This window comes from Apodemus sylvaticus, chromosome 14, assembly GCF_947179515.1.
Source record: "Apodemus sylvaticus chromosome 14, mApoSyl1.1, whole genome shotgun sequence".
NCBI lineage: Eukaryota > Metazoa > Chordata > Mammalia > Rodentia > Muridae > Apodemus > Apodemus sylvaticus.
The window spans coordinates 2,292,048-2,313,286 of NC_067485.1; the positions used below are offsets into that span (position 1 = coordinate 2,292,048).

The 21,239-nt window shown below is 45.4% G+C and overlaps 1 protein-coding gene across 6 annotated transcripts in view; it reads right to left on the reverse strand.

Moving 5' to 3' along the window:
• The window catches only part of Aopep (aminopeptidase O (putative)), a 313,459-nt gene that overhangs the window by 92,499 nt on the left and 199,721 nt on the right, over window positions 1-21,239 (reverse strand). For 5 of the 6 annotated variants that reach the window (XM_052156769.1, XM_052156766.1, XM_052156767.1 and 2 more), the window contains 3 exons: window positions 20,071-20,173; window positions 19,435-19,542; window positions 9,837-9,880 (listed from right to left, as the gene is read on the reverse strand). In XM_052156769.1, coding sequence (XP_052012729.1) covers window positions 9,837-9,880; window positions 19,435-19,542; window positions 20,071-20,173 — 255 coding nt within the window. Of the gene's footprint in view, window positions 1-9,832; window positions 9,881-19,434; window positions 19,543-20,070; window positions 20,174-21,239 lie in introns of those variants that run through there. The other variant, XM_052156771.1, reaches the window with a different exon arrangement.

The window sequence follows — 21,239 nt, forward strand, 5'->3', positions numbered from 1 at the left end:
TGCTTCCTGGGTACCCCCATCATTCCCTGCCCCCTCCACCACAGAATCTAGCACACTTGCGATATATAATGCTTTGGTGGCATCATGTTCACTGTCTTCTTGAAGGATGGACAGTCTCTACCAGCTAACCCCAGCACTCACCATGGCTTCTGGTAGGAAAGTGGGTTCTGTGGAGATATTTTTTATTTGAATGAATCAAAACACATTTCTTGGGGGCAGGGAGATGGTTCTATGGCCTTGGCTATTCAAGCCTGATGACTGGAGTTCCATCCTAGAACCTACACAAGTGGCATATCACATATAATCCCAGCACTCCTATCAGGAGAAGGCTAAGTAGAGATAAAAAAAAAAACTGCCTCAAAATGTGTGGCCAGCTAGCAGAAAACAAAAGAGACCCTGCCTTAGCAGGGTGAAATTGAGAACTGACTCTCCAGAGCTGTCATCTGGCAACCATGAACAGGTACACAAACACACACATACACATAAATACATTTAAGCCCCAAAGTAAATCCCCCCTACAATTTCTCTATTGCTGACAGAAGTTGTAGAAACATGCAGTATGCTGAGGTACTACAAGGCTGAGTATAGTCCACTTTAGGCATCTGGGCAAGAGTCAACTTTCAGTGGGCTGGGGAAATGGCACCTACCAGGGAAGAAACACAGGGTATGCATGGAGAGGGTCTGAGCTTCTCTAGCCAGTGTCTTACAATAGGATTACCAGGCAGATGATGGGAAGCAAACCTAAGAAGACAGAGGGACGGGCCTTCGTTCCCTGTAATCAGTGGCACTTCCAGACATGCCTCATAAGAAAGCGAAGGACCACCAATGCTGGCCTTTTCACCATCTGCTACTATGTAACACCTTCAATGTACTGCAAATCACCAAGTACTCTGTACATTTTACACTCAGAGACAGACTGCTCCTCAGAGCACCTTCAGGAGGATCACTGTCCTCGTTTGGGCTTGGCTGAAGGCTCCAAAACACCCTCAGTGGACTTGGCTGACCAGACAGGGCTATGAGGGTAGGTCATATTGAGAGTCAGTTACCCCTTCGGGGAAAAACAGCACAGGAGAAGGTCCCAGGAGACAGGGCTGGAAGCTAGTATACACAGAACTGGCTCCAGTGCTCAAAACCCAGGGCTGCTCAGGATGAGCACAGGGAAAAAACCCCTCCACCAAGTGAGCTGTGTCCTAGTGGCATGATCAATGGTAGGTAAGAACAGACTGCCTTTGTTTCAAACAGTAGGCCTTTAACTGAGTTGTCTCACTTCCTATGTAAACAGAAATCAGTTTTATATGCCAGCCTCACACATCTCAAGGGAAAATAACAACAACAACAACAACAACAACAATAAACCATTATTTTTTTAGGATGCAGGTAGGAAGTGTTGTTTACTGGCTTAATTTCTAGTCAGACTCCTCAAAACCGGTCTACAGTGGAGAAACAGCACTCAGAATGCTTAGAAGCATGGGTGGTCAAAGAGCCAGACACAGTGGACACATCTGAGAATTCATAGGAACCAGGATTCCGTGTCCTGAAAAGGCACCATCTGAGTGGTGACTTAATTGCCATTTCTTGGTGATTTTACAAAAGATGGTGAACAGCTGTTGGGCATCACCACAGAGGAGTAAAGCCAGGACACAAACCTCATTTCTTTTGTAGAATTTCCACTGTAAGACGAACTTTCATTGGCATAAAGCAGAGGCTGGGGAGCAAAGACTGAGGAAATAGGTGTTGAGCATCGTCCCAAGTCCTCAGGCAAGAAGGCTGAAGATCAGGCAAACATCTGTATGAAGCAGGCATCTGGTGGAGGTACCATGTCCAGAGTAAAGGGGAGCTGAGGTGAAAACATTCCAGAGATTGAATGTCTCTGCAGAATAGATGATGGGTGCTTCACAAGATGCTACAGCTTGTAGGATGTGCATTTGTGATGTGGAAGACCATTTTCTCGCTCAGGCAAGATAAATGGGTAGAAGATACCAAGAAGAACACTCAGAGAGGCTAGGAAAGGGGTGCCACTTGAACATGTAGTTGATAAGGCTACACTGTCCTGCATGATGGGACAGGAGCAGTAGAGATGGAGGAGACACAGAGTAAGAAGACATGCCTACATGCCTATCCCACTGAGACAAGGCATAGATAAGGCTTGGCTCAGCCAGTAGCACCTAGCATGGTATAAGAATAGTCCACCATGATTAAAAAAACAAGGAAGAGGTTAGCGGCAGGGAGGCCACATGACAGGCTGCTGATTTGCTGATATGTGTGCATGTGTGTGCACATGCACTTACTTTGGAGACATGGTATCTCTATGTAGCACAGGATGGTTTCAAACTCAAGGTCCTTCTACCTCAGTTACCTGCGTATGTGTCACCCATGCCAAGGGCGTAGAATGCTGGGGAAGGGTATGGAAGGCGGCTTCTATTAATCTCTACAAGACAATATTTCACAGAAAGCATGTTACCACTACTGTGCCTATTTATGGCTAACTCTGAGGGTTTGTTCACTGGCTAGTACTGAAGCAGATACTGCTGCCACAGTCAGTTTCTTCACACAGACTCTCTGGTGGCACTAAAACAGAAAATGAAGATATCTCTAAGCACTGCCAACTGGAGGCACAGAAGTGGCAGCTACCATCTAGGTACTTACTATGTAAGAGCAGTACAGAAAACATCCACCTAAGCCTTAGAGAAACAGCACAAATCCGGTGTTGTTATGTACTGTGTGGAGTTGAACAAAGTCCTCAGGGCTTGGGAAACTTACCTAAGGCTGCAACGGACAGAACCGGAAGAACTGGGATTGAAGTTTATAAAGCTCTGTTTTCCTTTCCATATTGAACCTGGGCTTCATCACGAATCCCTTTCTGCAGTGGTATCAACACACCAGACACAGCGCCTGTGCACCTGTGCCCAGCATAGCTGCCCCTTCTTGCTAACACTTCTCACCCTAGAGGTGGCCTACTTCCTGCTGTGGCTGCCCTGCTTGATAGCTCTCTGATTACATTTTAAGAGAAGAGGGCCTTTAGTGGCAGAGATGTAAGGTCAAGAGAGCTACCTAGGCTACAGTAAGGAGCAAAAACTCTTCTGTCTTAAGTGAAGAGAGCTTGAATTTTTCAGGCCACTTTTCTCTGGAAAGATTTAAAGCATCTTATAAGCACAATTACTTGGGCAGTTACTGAGCAGGTGTTCAGTCTACAGCCTAGGTGGATTCTGGTCTAAGTCAGTGTTGCCAGAGGGACTTCTAAGCTCTGCTGTTAGTGCACTAAGCGGGGAACTGTGGAATAAAATGTCAGACAACCAGAAGAAGAATCACTCATTAATACTCGGCCCCCAAAATCAAGGGAGCCACCTTATAAGGGTGCCCCACAGTGTCTAAGCCGGTAGCAGTGTGTGTTTTCCCTCTGAGGGAACTCAACTTAAATGATCCCAGCAGACAAGCAGAGGCATTTCCACATAGCCAGGACTCAGGACATACAGAGCATGACCCTTCTGCATGTCTCATCATGACAGAAACTGATTTTATGTAGCAGATAGCTAACTGAACACAGGCCCAGGCGCATGACCTTCATATCTATACTAGGGCATTCACTCTTTCCATCCTACGTCTGAGACTTGGTACTGAGGCAGCAGGCAGTGCTACCCACTGGCTGCCTGCTTGCATGCACCACACTTCACATGGAAGCATGGAGTTTTTGTGGGCTATCTTGAGACCCTCTGGGCTATAAATGTGGTCACAATTAGTTAATACAGAAGGAAGCAGAACATGCTTTTCCCCATATTGCTTAGAAAAGTAAGAAGTGTTTACAGTCTAGAAATGGAACAAGTAAGTGATCTTTCTATGATGTGGACATGAACAGAAATAAGCTCAGGCTTGCAGGAACATGGGTTGCACACAGCTGGACGTCTTGCTGTTGACTTCTGAGTTGCTGTGGTAAATGAGGCAGCAGCTATCACCTGTGTCTATTGTGGGCCCATCAGCTGGTGACTGAGTACAATGCTGCTATCATTCTTGGCTCCCACCTTCAGCCTCCTGGAACTTTAATTCTCACATTCTCTCTCCACATCCCAGCATACACTCCCACCAGTTTCACATGAAGCAAATGCCAGGCCTCAACAACTTTGAACGTATAGGTACTAGACAAGAGTTTGAAATGGAAGTGCCCTTGTCTGAGACCACAACTTAAATTCTATACAGGTTTTTAAAACACTGATAAGTTATGCTTTTCAACCTCATCTACCTGTGGAAGCAAACTATGTCTCAGAGCTTTCCATGGTGTTGCCCATTTTCTTGATCAAAACAAAGCATTTGTGCTCAGGTAGATAATGAAGACTGCTTATGAAGCAGGGCAAGTGAGTGCTCCCTGCTCTGTGGGGGAGGAAGAACGGTGGGGGGGGGGGGGTAAACAAACATGATCATGCACACACAAATACTGTAATTGATGGGCATGATTAATCAGTAGCTGTGGCTGACACCAGAACCTGGGGGCCATGGTTGCCGGACCAGCTATTCTCCAGGAGATCCCAGGTTTTTGTCAGGGAAATGATGGTGCATGGGTCCTTCTAGATGGCCTTCTGAGCACATCTCCTTCCCCTCAATACTGACTCCAGGGACAAGGAACTACCCACTGAACTTCAGAATGTAGCTCAGGGGTCAAGAAAGCAAAGCCAAGCTCACACCTGATTTCTTTATTCATCTTGACAGCAACTCACCCATTTGTAACTGTGGTACCTCTCAAATAACCCACGACTCTGCTCTTTGCTTCAAAGCCCACTGGAACTGCAACCATCATTGAAACAATTCTACTTCTCAAGATCTCTTGATTTGAATGCACTAGTGTTCTCTAGTAGATCTCCAAGCTTCTAGCCCTCCCATTCCTTCTCACGCCCCGACTCCTTAAGACCTAGGTTCTGCCTTTAGGTCTCATTTCAAATTCAGGGCTGATGAGTCTGCTGTCCAGTACCCACCAGGACCCAGACCTTACAGTGCTCTGTATATGCTGATTCTAATGTCCTGTGTAGGTGACGGCAATGACCCGTGATTTTGGTAGTTGGTTAGGATCTCTTTGAAGGCTATCATTGGATTTATTCTTCCCCCTTCTCCCAAAGTCCAGACTAGAGCCTGATACAGGAGATGCTGCACAGAGAATGTTAGTAAGTTGAGGCAAGGCAAAGGTGCAAAGGAAGCTTGACACTAACCACTCAGAGTGATTGGCAAAGCCTTGCCTGCTCAGCATGGCTCAAGTGCCTAACAGATGTACCAAAGGATCAGTTTGCAACTGGGGCCAAAGATTAGAGGCTCCAGGGGGTAGATGTGCAGTCTTTGGAGACCCACATAAAATTAGTACAATATGCTGCATAGGTAATAGAGCAAACCATCTGCTTGAACGGGCAAACTAGATTTTGAGATTAGTTAGCAGGCAACAAGATGTTTAAGTTTAAAAATGTACTCCAATATACTTGCTGAATATGTTTTTTTGGAGGCAAGAGACCACTTTAACATTTAAGGAGAATTCTTAATGAGACTTAAGCCTGCTAAGCAAAGCATGATACCACTGGGAACAGTGCCCTGCCCTGCTAAAGGGACGCAGTGGGTGGGTAGCAGCCACATAGACCACGGATGCTGCTCCGATCTCCACAGCTACAACAAAAGGTTCTTTGTGGGCTCAGTGTGTTGCCTCAGTAAATATCCACAACAATAAAATCCAGGCCTGTGGAGCCAGAGGGCTCAGGGCATCCAAATGAACTCCATACTGCATCACGGAGATTAAAAGACACAGACCTCTCAAAGTACACTGTGTACTGTGCTGCCTCAGTGAAAACTGCTGTCTTTCTGCCCTAAGAACTTTGTCCTGAAGGAATGCAGTTAGCACTTGGAATGCAAATTTATAACCAACAGAAGAGGCTGTATGCCACATCTATAAATTTCTTCCTTTTCTCCTTCCTCTTCCTCTTTCTCCTCTCCCTTCTTCCCTATTTCCTATGCCCAAGGTCCTAAATAAGGGCCTCTGAACTCTATTGCAGAACTTGAGCTATTGTCCTGGGGGCAGGTATAAAAGAAAAGGAAATTATTGCCACTATAGCCTGGTAGTCAGGCACATGCCTAGCATGTGTGAAGCTGTGAGCCTAACATCCAGTACTGAGGAAGAAAGGGGGAAAGATGTATACATTTTAGGTCTACTTCTGAATAATAAATAGCCACATCTGATATCAGTTTTGCAGAAGAATCACCACCTGTGCTGCCTAGTTTTATGTCAACTTGACACAAGCTAGAGTTATGTGAGAAGAGGAAATCTCAATTGATGAGAAACTGCTTCCATAAGATCGGACTGCAGGCAAACCTGTAAGGCATTTTCTTTGTTAGTGATTGATGAGAGAGGACCCAGTGTATTGAAGATGGCATCACCCCTGAGCTTGTGGTCCTGGGTTCTATTAGAAAGTAGGCTGAGCAAGCTATGAGGAGCAAGCCAGTAAGTAGCACCCCTCCATAGCCTCTACCTCAGCTTCTAACTCCAGGTTCGTGCCCTGTCTTCCTTCACTGATAATCAGCAATGTGGAAGTTTAAGCCAAATAAACCATTTCCCAAATTGGTGCTTCATCATAGCAATGATAACTCTAATATACCACCATAATATGTCTACAAAAAAACCAAAACAAAACAAAATAGAGACAAAACAAACAAACAAACAAACAAACAAAAACCAGGAAACATTTAAGGCCACCCACACAACACAGTTCTTAGCACGGCCTCCTGAAAGCCTGTTGTCTTGCCCAGTTATTGAAATTTCAGTTTATGCTTGTGAATGAGCACGGAATGGCAGGAATCAAGAAATGTATTGATTCTGAATGAAGCACAGATTGGCTTCATGTTTGCATGTCCCTGCTTTATTAGTGTTTGTTCTGTACGATGGCTTAGTGAGTAAAAGTGCTTGTTATGCAAACCCGATAGATGGTGTGCTCCCAAACCCGATAGACGGTGTGCTCTCAAACCCGATAGACGGTGTGCTCTCAAACCCGATAGACGGTGTGCTCTCAGCCCCGATAGACGGTGTGCTCTCAGCCCCGATAGACGGTGTGCTCTCACACCCGATAGACGGTGTGCTCTCACACCCGATAGACGGTGTGCTCTCAAACCCGATAGACGGTGTGCTCTCAGCCCCGATAGACGGTGTGCTCTCAAACCCGATAGATGGTGTGCTCTCAAACCCGATAGATGGTGTGCTCTCAGCCCTAGATAGATGGTGTGCTCTCAGCCCTAGATAGATGGTGTGCTCTCAGCCCTAGATAGATGGTGTGCTCTCAGCCCCGATAGACGGTGTGCTCTCAAACCCGATAGACGGTGTGCTCTCAAACCCGATAGATGGTGTGCTCTCAGCCCCGATAGACGGTGTGCTCTCAGCCCCGATAGACGGTGTGCTCTCACACCCGATAGACGGTGTGCTCTCAGCCCCGATAGACGGTGTGCTCTCAGCCCTAGATAGATGGTGTGCTCTCAGCCCTAGATAGATGGTGTGCTCTCAGCCCTAGATAGATGGTGTGCTCTCAGCCCCGATAGACGGTGTACTCTCAAACCCGATAGACGGTGTGCTCTCAAACCCGATAGACGGTGTGCTCTCAGCCCCGATAGACGGTGTGCTCTCAAACCCGATAGACGGTGTGCTCTCACACCCGATAGACGGTGTGCTCTCAGCCCCGATAGACGGTGTGCTCTCAGCCCCGATAGACGGTGTGCTCTCAAACCCGATAGACGGTGTGCTCTCAGCCCCGATAGACGGTGTGCTCTCAAACCCGATAGACGGTGTGCTCTCAGCCCCGATAGACGGTGTGCTCTCAAACCCGATAGACGGTGTGCTCTCAAACCCGATAGACGGTGTGCTCTCAGCCCCGATAGACGGTGTGCTCTCAAACCCGATAGACGGTGTGCTCTCAGCCCCGATAGACGGTGTGCTCTCAGCCCTAGAACTTACACTAAAGACAGAGGGGAGACTTCACTCCACATGGCTGCTCTCTGACCACATAAACACCTTGCTGTATGCACACTCATACACTCAGAATAATCAGGATTTTGTCCAGTGGCAGAGTGTTGGCTGACAAGTGTGAGCCCCTGTACTGGAAAGAACCGACCACAACAGAATCAGGACTAACAGCCAGGCTTCTACCTGCTGAAGAAAAGTGGGGGATATGGAGGTTTCAACAAAGTTGCCCAGGGGAAATCCAATATGTAGAAAACAAGCCTTCATGTCCTCACAGCATGCTCTCCTCTAGATCTAGCCTGGTTGCATAATGTGTTACCCTTGAGACATCTAATTTAGACTGCCTATCAGACAGGCCCATCAACATACAAGTGACTGGCCTTGAATGAATCTAAAATAACATCAGTGTCAAAGAATTCATGCCCACACTTGAAAATATTTACATGCATTTAAAACACTGCTTATCCCGAAGGTCAACGAAAGAAAAGCAATGTCAGTCCTTCAACAAAGAAACACTTAAATTGTTCAGTGAGTCCCCTTTAATGTCTGAATGTCAGTTTTGCAATTTGAAATTATACTTTTGGGTAATTATGTTTAGGAGTTAAGACAGGGCATTAGAAGAAGCAAGGTGGGGAAATCTACATGTGTAACAGGGGCTTTTGGTTTCCTCTAAAGGCCATGTGAGACCAGGTCCATACAAATGACCATATCCAACAATGAATGTGCTCTTCCTTTTCATGAAGCTTTTAGGGAACATGGAGATGAGGGATTCGTGGTCTGGAGCCCGTCCCTGTGGGCTCATACATTAAAGGAAAAGCTACTTCTGCAACCCCAGCTTTCACAGCTCGGGAGCCCATGTGGCCTATGTGGCCCCAAGGTACAGACTGGTAGCTTATGTCATGTTTCTTCAGCTGCCTTTTTGGTCAAACATGGAAGAAAGATCACATACAAAAAAGAATGTTGTTCACCCATGCTGCTGTTCAGTTGGGTGAGTGCTTGCCTAGCATGTATAAGGGTGTGATCCCGGCATCACGTAAGTTAATAGTGGTGACAGGCAACCTGTAATCCCAGTTCTTAGGGCAGGGGCAGGGGCAGGGGCAGGGGCAGGGGCAGGGGCAGGGGCAGGGGCAGGGGCAGGGGCAGGGGCAGAGGCAGAGGCAGAGGCAGAGGCAGAGGCAGAGGCAGAGGCAGAGGCAGAAGCAGGAGGTTCAGAAGTTCAAGGCCAGCCTCAGTTATGTAGTGAGACTCATAGTAAGAGCCATGAGACTCTAAGTAAGAGTGTTGTTCCAAGGGTTGAATGCCATCATTATGTATGTTGTGTTTTAATAATCTCCCTGGTGGTGGTTATGAGAACAGTGCTGTGCACAGGAGGTGGTTATGTTTTAGTGGGCACACAAACCATCAACTAAACACCTAGTTTAAACATAGATATCAGCTTTTTAACACCTGCTAAAGTACTGTCCACATGGGTTTAAATGACTTACAACAAATTCTGAAATTAAAAGGTATGATGGTTAGTTTTAATTACCAACTCAACACAGTCTAGAATCCCTTAGGAAGACAGTCTTTTTTTTTTTTTTCTATTACTGAGCCCTGCCCAGCTCTTTCCTCCATTCTTAGCCGCAGCAGCGGAAGCCTCAGAGTGCCCTTGGCTGGCTTTGTATTCCACATTGAAGGGCCTTGGGATGGATATGCTGCTACCACCTCAACCTATTTTCTGATCTAGCCGTGACACTAAGAACTGTCCTATGTTCCTTTGTGCATAGAGGAAATCTCAACTGTCAAGGTTGTAACAATGGGTCAAACAAAGGTAGGGCTATTTCAAGATTAAAAGTGAAACAGGGTTCATAATTCCTTTACTGGTACTTACCTTTTGTTTTCTGGAATGCTCTCCAACAGCATTTGAAGAAAATCCTGAGATGAGAACAAAGCAAACTATTAAAGCTGTCTACCAGTAAATAATAATAATAATAGCCCAACTGTGCTAGCAATCAGGCACCAACCGCTCAAGGTACATAAGGTTCAATCACAACATAACAAAACTGCCCCCTTCACTCCCCATGCTCTCCCTCCTCAGTCTGCCCTGAGCGATATCAAACTAAAGAGGTTCCTGACCTACCTACAACACATCCATAGTGCTCCAGAAAGAGGCCAAGATCAACAGGACAAAGACTAGCTGAGAAGCAAAGATAACCCTGGTCTGGAACTCATGGCCCCTTCTCCTCTACTGTGTTCACACAGTCACAGGGCATCTAAGGCGTTTGTGTGAGGATGCTGTGTCATGACTTACAACTCTCTGCAAGCCACTTTCTTTTTTTGTGGAAAACCTCAAATAAAAAGCAAAGTAGAATAACTAGCCATCCTGTTCAAATGACCAAGTAACCTGCCTTGCCCTGCCCATCTTTCCTGCCTTCTGAACTATTAAGAAATCCCACATATCACATAATGTTATCCATAAGTGCTTTTGAAGGCTCTCTAAGATAAAAGAACTCTGGTAAGAATAACCACAATTTCATAGAACTAAAAGTTCAAATATGAATGCTCATTTGTATTTAATTTATACTTCTATTGTGGCCACCTTTTCAGCTAATCTAATTCTGAAATCCTGACTGGGTCTTAACTAGTGTTGGCAGATATAGGACATTCAGTTAAGCTGGGAGGAAAAATACACTAAAATAATTGTTCACTTGAAGGTAAGACTTAACTAAGTGTACTGGCTGGTTTTGTGTGTCAACTTGACACAGGCTGGAGTTATCATAGAGAAAGGAGCTTCAGTTGGGGAAGTGCCTCCATGAGATCCAGTTGTGGGGCATTTTCTCAAGTGGGGAGGGCCCCTTGTGGATGGTACCACCTTTGGGCTGGTGCTCTTGGGTTCTATAAGAGAGCAGGCTGAGCAAGCCAGGGGAAGCAAGCCAGTAAGAAACATCCCTCCATGGCCTCTGCATCAGCTCCTGCTTCCTGACCTGCTTGAGTTCCAGTCCTGACTTCTTTCGGTGATGAACTGCAATGTGGAAATGTAAGCTGAATAAACCCTTTCCTCCCCAACTTGCTTGTGATGTTTGTATAGGAATAGAAACCCGGAGTAAGACACTAAGTTTTTTTGGTTTTGTTTTTGCTTTTTTTTGTTTTTGTTTTTGTTTCTGCCCTTTTATTGGCTAAATGTAAATCTCAAGGTCAGCTTCTTATCAGGTGGGCTGGATGACACAAAAGAGAAAGAAGGCAAGTACAAAGTATCACATTGTTGCTATTTAAAGACATTACACAACAAATAGGATCTGTATCTGGATGGTCTTTGGATTGTTTTTTACTTTTTGCTCTTTTTAAAGCATAGAATCTTTTGCTATGTTAATATTACATGATTTTCTTTTAATGTAGTAATGAATACAAATTTTTCTTGTTTTTCTAAGCTTATACAGTCACTTTTGTTTTGGGGATAATGTCTCACTATGTAACCCATGCTGATTTTCCATATTCAGCCTTCTAATGGCTGGTACTGCATAGAGATGTGAGTCACAACCCTTGGCTGCCCCTCAAAGATTTAATGAAGAGAAAGAAAACTTTGAAGACAGGCACAATGGCTGCAATCCTAGTACTCAGGAGGCTGAGGCAGGAAGATCAGTTAGAGTTTGAGGTCAGCCATGTGAATCCATTGGTTTGTTTGTTTTTAAAGTTTGGTACTCATGTATGAAATTCACAAAAATAAATACATTTTAAAAAATTAAAAGGTAGTCTTTCAGATGAAGGTCCAAATGACTACACACTGTCAGGGTGGGAGGCAGGAGGAGCACCCAGACCCTGGCAACACAGCTGAGTGCGGAGGAAGAGTGGTCAGCACTGCAGAGTGCATGGCAAGGTGCTCCCTGTCTATCACCACACTGAGTCCAGCCATCAGTGATGAGCAAGGCCAGCAGCACATGCGCAGCGCAGCGCAGGCCAGGCCATCTTTCCAGAGGTGCAGGTGCTCCATAAAAGAACTAATGACTAGAATCCCTGATATAGAAAACTAAATGGAGGAGAGGCTTATGCTTGCTCATAATTTCTGAGGCCTGTTATTACATAGTAGCTGAAAAGGCTCCAACAGTGGTGGCTTGTTCTCACGGTACAGAGGAGGAGGTCAGAATAGCTATGATATGCAGGGACCCAACTCCTAAGTCTTCCACAACTTCCCAAAACATTGCCACCACTCAGAGATCAGGAGTTCAAACAAAAACCTGGGCATGGATGCAGAGAAACGGTAGTTGAAGGTGGCAGTCCCAGATTGTTTACTACCTCACAAATGTACCCACAATAGTCCTTAAGCAGCTCCCCACAAAAGTGGCTGGGCAACAAAAGCTGGCAAAACAGCAGCAGGTCCCTCCTTCCCTCCCCAGGCTAGGCCATCACAGTAAAATGTCCCATAGGAGCTGTCCAAAATGGCGACTCCTGTCAAAATGGTGACACTATAACATCTCCTCAGACTGCATCCCTCCCAAGAGCTGTCCAGGGTGAGGCATCTCCTTTCCCAACTCAGCAAGAGCTGCCCCTCAAGAGCTATCCATAATGGCAACAGCTTTCCTGCCTCAGCCCACTGCCTTAGTCAAATGCCACTGGAAGGGCTGTCCCACAGGAGAAGTCTGCACTAGCAGTACTTCCTTTCCAGTCCTGTCCTCAGCCCCCCACCCCCACCCCACAGAGATGGAGCCTCAGCAAAAGTCAGCTGCAGCCAGGAAGGACTTCCCATCCTAACCCATGTGCCTGATGTAGGGAAAAGGGGGTGAGGAGAAACTAGCCACCAACCCCTGACCAGGAAATTCCACCAATCCCTGAGATTCCCAAGCTCAGGACTTGAAATCCCACCAATCTTCAATCTGGAAATTTCTGTCCTAAAATTTCTGCCTCCTCAGAAATTCAACACAAGCACTGCCCTTCATCCAGTTCCCTGCTGTCCGCTCCTGGGAGCAGAGGGCAGGCATGCCTGGACTCTCCAATAGATCTCTTTCATGAGATTTCCTGCCTGGTGTGCCTCTCCTGTCGGAAGAAGCCAAGAAGAAAAAGAAGCAACGAAGAGAAGAGAAGTGAAAAGAAGGAGCAGGGCTGAGGCTCCTGAGCTCCTCAGCTCAGTGGGGATCCCCTCCCCTGGGAGCTGCAACACCTCTGCTGAGGAGGCTTCCTCTCAGAGCTGTGTGGTTCCTGGGCTCCCGTATCTCAGGATGCTATTCCTCTGGGATACTCTCCCTGTCAGAGCTGTATAGTTCCTGGGCCTCCGAGTTCCAGGAACTCCCCATCCAAGCAGAAACATTTACACCCACAGTGGACATATAGAAAAACCTGAAAAATCAAAAGTGTACTAGCATTTAGAATGTGATGAATTATTTTCCCCTTGAGGTTCTTTTGTGGGGGTGAGGGTTGTGCATTTGTGCATGTGGAGACCAGGAGTTAGCCTTGGGTGCTACTCCTCAGGAGCATCCACTTTGTTGAGAGTGGATCTCTCACTTGGCCTTGTACTATCTATTAGGCTAGGCTGACTGGTCAGCAGTTTCCCAGAATCTGCCCCCACCCACTGAGTGCTGGGATTACAAGATGTGCCATCATACCCGCTTTTATACGTGGGTTCTGGGGACAAACCTGGGTCTTCATGCTTACACATCAATCACTTTATACTCACTGAACCTTGGCTTGAGAGTCTTGAGGCCATTATTTTTATTATTTTAAAAATTACCGGGATTAAGGCAATAAGTCAGTAGTAGAGTATTCATCTATTATTTTAAATAACATTTTGCAAAATGTTGCATTAGTTATTTATCATGATGTAATAGATCTCTTTGTAAATCACTATATTAGTGGATCACTAAGTTATTGACAAGATTTAAGTCTTAAAAATCCAAGAATTATAATTATATAATTATAACTCTAATTATAACTTCTTACTAGTTTCACCCCATTATTTCTGTGTAGTACCTACAAACTTATCTCCTATTTTCCTAGTAATTTATGTTCAATTATGTGGAGGGAAGATGACAGTAACTTAATAGCAAGGGGGAAGAATGTAATTGCTTGAGAAGCAGGAAATTCAGAGTTAACCTTAATTCTACCCTTTCACATTTTCAAGTTACAACAGGCTTCATAGCCCCTCCCCTTTTGATAGGATTATAAACACAAGAATCTGGAATTCTGGGTAGATACAGGGTGGTGGTGAAGGTCTCTGTGAAAACTATCTTTCTTTCTTTCTTTCTTTCTTTTTTTCTTTCTTTCGCTCTTTCTTTCGCTCTTTCGTTCTTTCTTTTTCAGCAGCCATTCTGGAGTGCCTGTGGATTCCTGCCTCCAAGGGTAACTAGAGGCAGCTCAGCAGGTAGCTGGAGGCTGTAACCAGTGCCTAAAATCATACAGACAAAACATGTGGGGCATCTCCAAGATGTCCCCTGAGAATTTCAATGTGCCTTCTACACTCTGTCCTGTGATCCACCCCATTTGAGACACTTGTTTCTCATCTGAAGTATTTAAAACATCTATGACCAGAACTGACCCGGTTGGTTCCTCTTACTCCTTTTAGAGACCCAAATCTGACCATACAGCATGAGCTCTCCTGTTCCCTCTTGTAGGCTGCCATTGCCCTGGGTGAACTTGTGAGAGTAGCCCTTCCCAACTCACTGCCTGCTGAAACAGAAACCAAGGTGCACTCAGGAAGCTGCCTTCCCTCACTGTCTCCTCTGCTCCCTTCTGAGTTTTGAGGAGGAAGTTAGACATTACAATTGAGCAGGTCCCAATGGAACTCAGCTGTGAGTGAGCCTGCAGGGAAAGGCCATTGTGGTCTTGGGAAGGACAGTGAGAGGAGCTGGCAGGCTAATAATGCTGAAGCCCTGGCATTCAGAGGGGAAAGGGAAAATGAAGCTGAGCAAAGAATACCTAGGCTGCAGGGTACACGAAAGCGACCTACACAGTCCACATACATCATTTTAATAGTATATAAAAAAAGCAAAGGCATGCCCTATAGCCTACAAATAAGGACAGAGGAACAGCCTCCTGGCATAAACTTCAAAGAGGTGAACCAGGGAAAGGACAAGTCACTCTGTCAGTTTCTAGCTGGCAAGCTACACCTCCGCAGCTGAGAAGTTGAGAAATCAGTGAATTGTCCAGATCGCACAAATCATCAAATACCTAAATATTTGCAAAGAGATGGGGATTCATCATTCCTTTTTTTTTTTCCTGTCCATGGAGGGCCTGGAGTGTTTGCTGGAGAGATACACAAATGTGGAAATTAAGCTACTGAGGACAACAGGCTGTGAGCACCTGCAGAGGCACCCAGGTGCTGTCCTCATCTGAGGAACAACTGAGCAGCTCCTACAGTTCAGGTGCGGCACTGCAGTTCTGCACCCCTCCCCTTCCACAATACCAACCTGTCACACCAGAGAAGGATTGTGGAACAAGCCTAAAGTGAGTTGGAACCAGAAATGACATTCCTGTACACATGAGAATAAATAAAACGCCAGGGCAGGGCTCTCCGTGCTGAGACTGAAGGAGCGGTGAAAAGGAGCACAACTCATGTGAAGAGAGGAGCAGAGGGCGGCCGACAGACACGGAACCCAGTCCTGAGGAAAACATAACCCAAGGAGCAGAGGGCAACCCTCTACAAACAAACAAACAAACAAACAAACAAAGCCAGAGCAAAAATTCAACTAGAGATGACAAAAGGAGAAAGAGAAGAGAGAAGGGTCTCTGATTCCAGGACAGAAAACTAAGGACCACAGCAACACATTTCAGGAGCGTGAACACTGAAGACGTGCTATCAAGTGTTAGGGATACACTGGCTTGGCTGGGTACTTGTTTATCATGAGTCCATAACCAGGGGAAGTGATGCATGCCTGCAATTCCAGCCCTTATGAGGTGGAGGCTCATCAGAAGTTCAGTGTTTCTGCGGCCACATTAGAAGTCTGAGGCCAGCCTGGGCTCTCTGAGACTGTCTCCGAAGAAACAAGATAAACGAAAAAAGGGGGCTGTTTAATAATAGATGCTAGAGAGAAAACCAGGCTATGAAGACGAGACAGATGAAAGCAATTGTCTAATAATGTGTGCACAGCAGGCAAAGAAGAAACAGGGTGGCTGCAGCCCAGAAACTTAGAATCTTTCAAGGGAGAAAAATGTGAGCAAATATGCAGTTAAAGCCAAGCATGGCAATGCAGTGCTGCATTATCAGTACTGAGGAGGCTGAGGCAGGAGGATCACAAATTCAAAGCTAGCCTGAGCTACATAGCAAGGTACTTCTTTCAAAATACAAAGCAAAGCATACTTAGGACAATTGCACTGAAGAATAGACTCTAAGACTAAAAGGTACAGTGTTTCCCAGGAAGAAGGAATAATGCAGAATCATGCACATGAGGGCCAGTGAGATGGTACAGCAGGTGAAGAGGTTTGCTGCCAAGCCTTAGGACCCAAGTTTAATACATAGAATCCACATGGTGGAAGGAGAGAAGACACTCCACATTTGTACCAGAGCACCCCCGCCCCCCCCACACACACATTCTGTCTCTGTCTCTGCCTCTCTATCTCTATCTCTCTGTCTCTCTCTCAATGTTAAAAAATTCTTTGAAAGAATCATTCATACTCACACATTTGTAGTTAAATCTCTGAGTTTGAAATAAAGATCTCTGGGACTGGAGAGTTGGCTCAGAGGTGAAGAGTACTGACTGCTCTTTCAGAGGATGCAGTTTCAATTCCCAGCATTCACATGGCTGTTCACAACTGTCTGTAATTCCAGTTTTAGATGATCTGACACCCTCACACAGTCATATATGCATGTAAATCACCAGTACATATAATATAAAAATGAATAAAAGAAAAGGTAAAGATTTCTTCTGAGATCTAAGTGCTATAAACAGGAAAAAGCAGGCAGCTTCCAAAGCCTCAGAGTGGCAATCAGTGCTGGAAGGCACATGAGCCATGCCTAGCAAGTCCCAAGGAGTGAATGCGTGGCCCAGGAAAATGTAAACCTAGCTATTTTGTGACACAGACAAGAGGCATGCATTCCTAAACAGTAAGAACTCAGAAACCTCACAGCCTGGAAAGCTGCAACTTGAACATCAATTTGATAATGAAATTGAGCCAACAAAGAGCTGAATCAAAATAAAATATTCCAGAATCTAGAAGCATGGTTAAGTGGTGGTGAATACTACAATCCTTATTGCTAGCAAAGCAAACCTTAACAATGTAACAGTAACAACTGAAAATGAGAGAATTGGGGATATAACAGAAGCATAGAGCTGCCTATTCTGTCTTTTAAAGCCAACCAACCAAACAAACAAAACAAAATAAAAACATTGCTTCTGTTTTTGGCTTTTGAGACAGGTCTCATTCTGTCCTTGGTTAGCCTGGAACTTGTTTTGCATCCTGGCTAAATTGAAACTCATGGAATTATAGCCATGTACTTCCTCTTCCCTAGGTTTAAGCATGATGGGAAATTACACTTGAATCAGTGTACCATATTTGTAGCAATGCTTCTTAACAGAATTGTCTAGCAAAAGTTTTATCTCATGTTATTTCAAACTCTCTTTAGTTTCCCTTTTCACAAAACTTGGGTAAATGAAATCTTGGAAGCACACTCAAGCCCAGTATGGTGGTGCGCACTCAGCTCTTAGGAGGCAGGAGTATTAGAGACAGTCAAGGCTAGCCTGAGCTATATAGTAAAGCCTGTCTTAAAAAAGATGACAAAGTAAAATAATAACAAGGGCCGGGCGTGGTGGTGCACACCTGTAATCCCAGAACTTGAGAGGCAGAGGCAGGCAGATTTCTGAGTTTGAGGCCAGCCTGGTCTACAGAGTGAGTTCCAGGACAGTCATAACCACACAGAGAAACCCTGTCTCAAAAAACTAACAATAACAACAACAATAACAACAACAACAACAACAACAAGGAAAAGCAGAAAGCAACAAAAGTTGACAAGGATGGACAAGGGGAATCAGTAAGGATGCAGTCACATGACTGAAGAACAGTGTCGGGGTTCCAGAAAATTTGATCAAAGAACCAGCCCTACCAAGTCTGGAAAGCCATCTTCGTTGGAAAAGCACATGGTAGGTAAGCAGGGGGATCTGGGTTCAGCTCTCAAGCATCCGTATCACAAGTCAGTGTAGAAAGATGAAATGTTCCACAAATATATGCTTGTTGCCAGGAGTGAGGCTTAACCCCATGTGGTGGTTTGAATATGCTTGGCAGTGGCACTATTAGGAGGTATGGCCTTGTTGGAGTAGGTGTGGCCTTCTTAGAGGAAGTGTGTCATTGTGGGCTTGGGCTTTAAGACCCTCACCCTAGCTCCCTGGAAACCATTCTTCTCCTATTTGTCTTCGGAAAAAAAGAACTCCCAGTTCTTCCTGTACCATGCTTGCCTGGATGCTGCCATGTTCCTGCCTTGAGGATAATGGACTGAACCTTGGAACCTGTAAGCCAGCCCCAATTAAATGTTGTCTTTATAAGAGTTTCTTTGGTCATGGTGTCTATTCACAGCAGTAAAACCCTAAGACACCAGACCAAGCTGGACTTTGCTGTGGTAAGGCTTATTTTATATATATTTCACCATAAAATTTGAGCAAAAAAATAAATTTTCAAAAGGCATGTAGGCCTCTGCACTGGCACAGAAGTAGGTAGCAGCACTTGAGGCTAAGCCTGGTGACCCAAGTTCAATCTTGAGATCCACATGGGAAAAGAAGAGAACATGCTCTTTCATGATCCAAATGTACACACACACACACACACACACACACACGCACATGCATGCCAGATGCACACACAAATATACATGCATACACACACACAATGAAAGAATGATATTCAATAGAATGAAATGGAAATGGCAAAACCATTTGAGTCAGGGGCTTTGTTTGGGGTATCCTTTGTTTTGGTGTGTATGTATATGTGTGTGTGTGTGTGTGTGTTAAATGCACATGTGTGTAAGTGAGTATGCCTGTATGTGTGGAGCCCATAGTGTTTGGTATCCTCTTTTAATACTCCCATCCTTGTTCCCTGGAGGTGCCTGGGTCTCATCTTCCTCTGCTGGACTTGTGGTCAGTAGGTCCCAGTGATTCCCCTGCCTCTGTGCCCACTCAGTGCTGAGTTACAGGTGTGTGTGAGACCCACGATTGCTGTGTAGGTACTGGGAGTTGAGATATAGTTTTCTTGCTTTCACAGCAAGCCTCTGAGCTGCCGGTCAAGGTGTCTTGGCTTGCCCAGGTGACTCCAGCAGGACTGTCTGGTTTTACAAGGTCACTCAGAAAGCAACTATGTTTGGTGATGAACAGCTAAAAGTTACAGTGGGTTCCTATGCTACCAGGGGATCGCACTCCCCGAGCACACATCCTTTCAGTCCACATCCCTAGTCCCCTCTTTCTCACAGTAAATGTAACAGTAAATTCTCCACCTTCTAGTGCTGACATAATCTGATCCCTGAATGCTGCAGCCCCTCTATTCTAATTTCTCTGTGAATTCACGAGGATCCCATGAATTACCTGGGAAAGGATCAACTGCCCATGAAACAGGTGCACAAAGTTTCTTAAAAACAGAAAATAAGTTTCCTCTCCAAGTGTTCTGGCTAGGAACCGAAGAAGGAAGTAGCCCTGTGGGGAGGAAAGACAGACAGACAGTCAGACAGACAGACAGACAGACAAAATGGCATCAGGAGTCATTGCCATTGCTTACAGAGTCTACTAGAAGGCACTAGTGCATCCAGAATGTGCGGCCCAGATACCTTTTATATTCTGACCAGGAAGGCTGGGCTTGGCCATGTAGGGTGGACTTCAGGCCCAACAACAACTCTGTTAATGTCATAATCGCCTCTGCTTGGACCCTGCAAGGGAAGAGAGGCCCGAGCCTTCACACCAGGTCCTATTCACACCAGGTCCAGGGGTGCCATCTGTTCTAGTCTCTACTCATTTGCAGCAGGAAACTGGGTCCTTCTGAAAATGGCCTTGTTTAGAGGCTTTCAGTGTTAGTAACCTGTGAGTACTCAGTCTAGGCCCACTGAGATGCCTTTATAGAGGTAGAGACCCTTTCCCTTGCCTCAGCAGCATTACTCATGGTGTTCAGCTGTATGGTCCAGGAGTGCTGTCCTATAATGAATGGCTGCAGTCATGAGGCACACTTACCTTTAAGTAATGAACCTGCATGAAGCCCTTCTCTGGATTGAGGCCGTGCTTGACAACAGATGCACCTGAAGCACTCACATGGCCAGTCTCCTCTTTGTTGGGTCTGGAATAACACAGCGTCACTTGTCTAAGTGCAGTGCAGTCATACCTTACCGGACCATTACCTTTCATCTCTTAGTTTCAGACTTGTGCAGCTGTGCCTTGCTTCAGCTCATCGGTTCCAGGTATAATTGAAAACAGTTTACATTACAAACTCACACACTCAGCAAGAAGGATTTATACTCTGTCTGGCCACCTGAGGTTGACTATTGGCAATATTTTATGGTACCTTATCCAAGATGAAAGCCTGCCAGGCCCTCCAGGAATCTTAAGCTCCGATATGAATTATTTATCACTATGCACACCTTCTTGGTGAGGAAACTGAGCTGGGAGACACAATGGCAGATGTTGCTCACTTGGGAAAATCATGAGTGTGTGTGCATGAGTGTGTTAATTGTAAAGAGTCCCATCTCATGATCTACACTTAATAATTAAGTCTCCTTTAGGATATATTTGCATGCTGAACCCAACTGAGCACAGGAAAGGTCCTAGAAACTCTTGTTTTGGGGACAGGGAGGACATTAGTGATCACTCATTTCATAAATGAGTCTGTATCTAGGGTGTGATGCTTTGCTGTGGGCTTGTGGTAACACGTAGATTAAACCACTGCTTCATTATCCAGCGGGGTACTTTCCACATGTCCTTAGCTTTCCTAAAATGCCATAGATCCTTTGGAAGAATGTGTGTTAATGCCAGGTAAGGGGAGAAATGGTAAGAGGGCCAACACAGAAAGGTAGGGCTTTGGGATCTGAGAGGGATGGTTCATTATCAACCATTCTTCTGTGTCTTCTGGGACTATTGAGATAGATATCACTGTGTTGGCTTTAGCTGGCCTGGAACACACAGCTGCCTGTGCCTCCCTCCCGAAGCCTGCTCAGGGGATGCGTCACCATACCCCACTTAACCTTTCTCTTTCTTATCTATTACTCACTACAGGGTTGCAGAAGCTCTTGAACCTTCAGTACATTAACTGGTAAGGTGGAAGTAATTCTACTTTCACCTCTAGGTCCTGTGCAAACCCCTCAACAAGGGCCATGAATATAATAATTACTTCTTCAATGTAGCAAGAT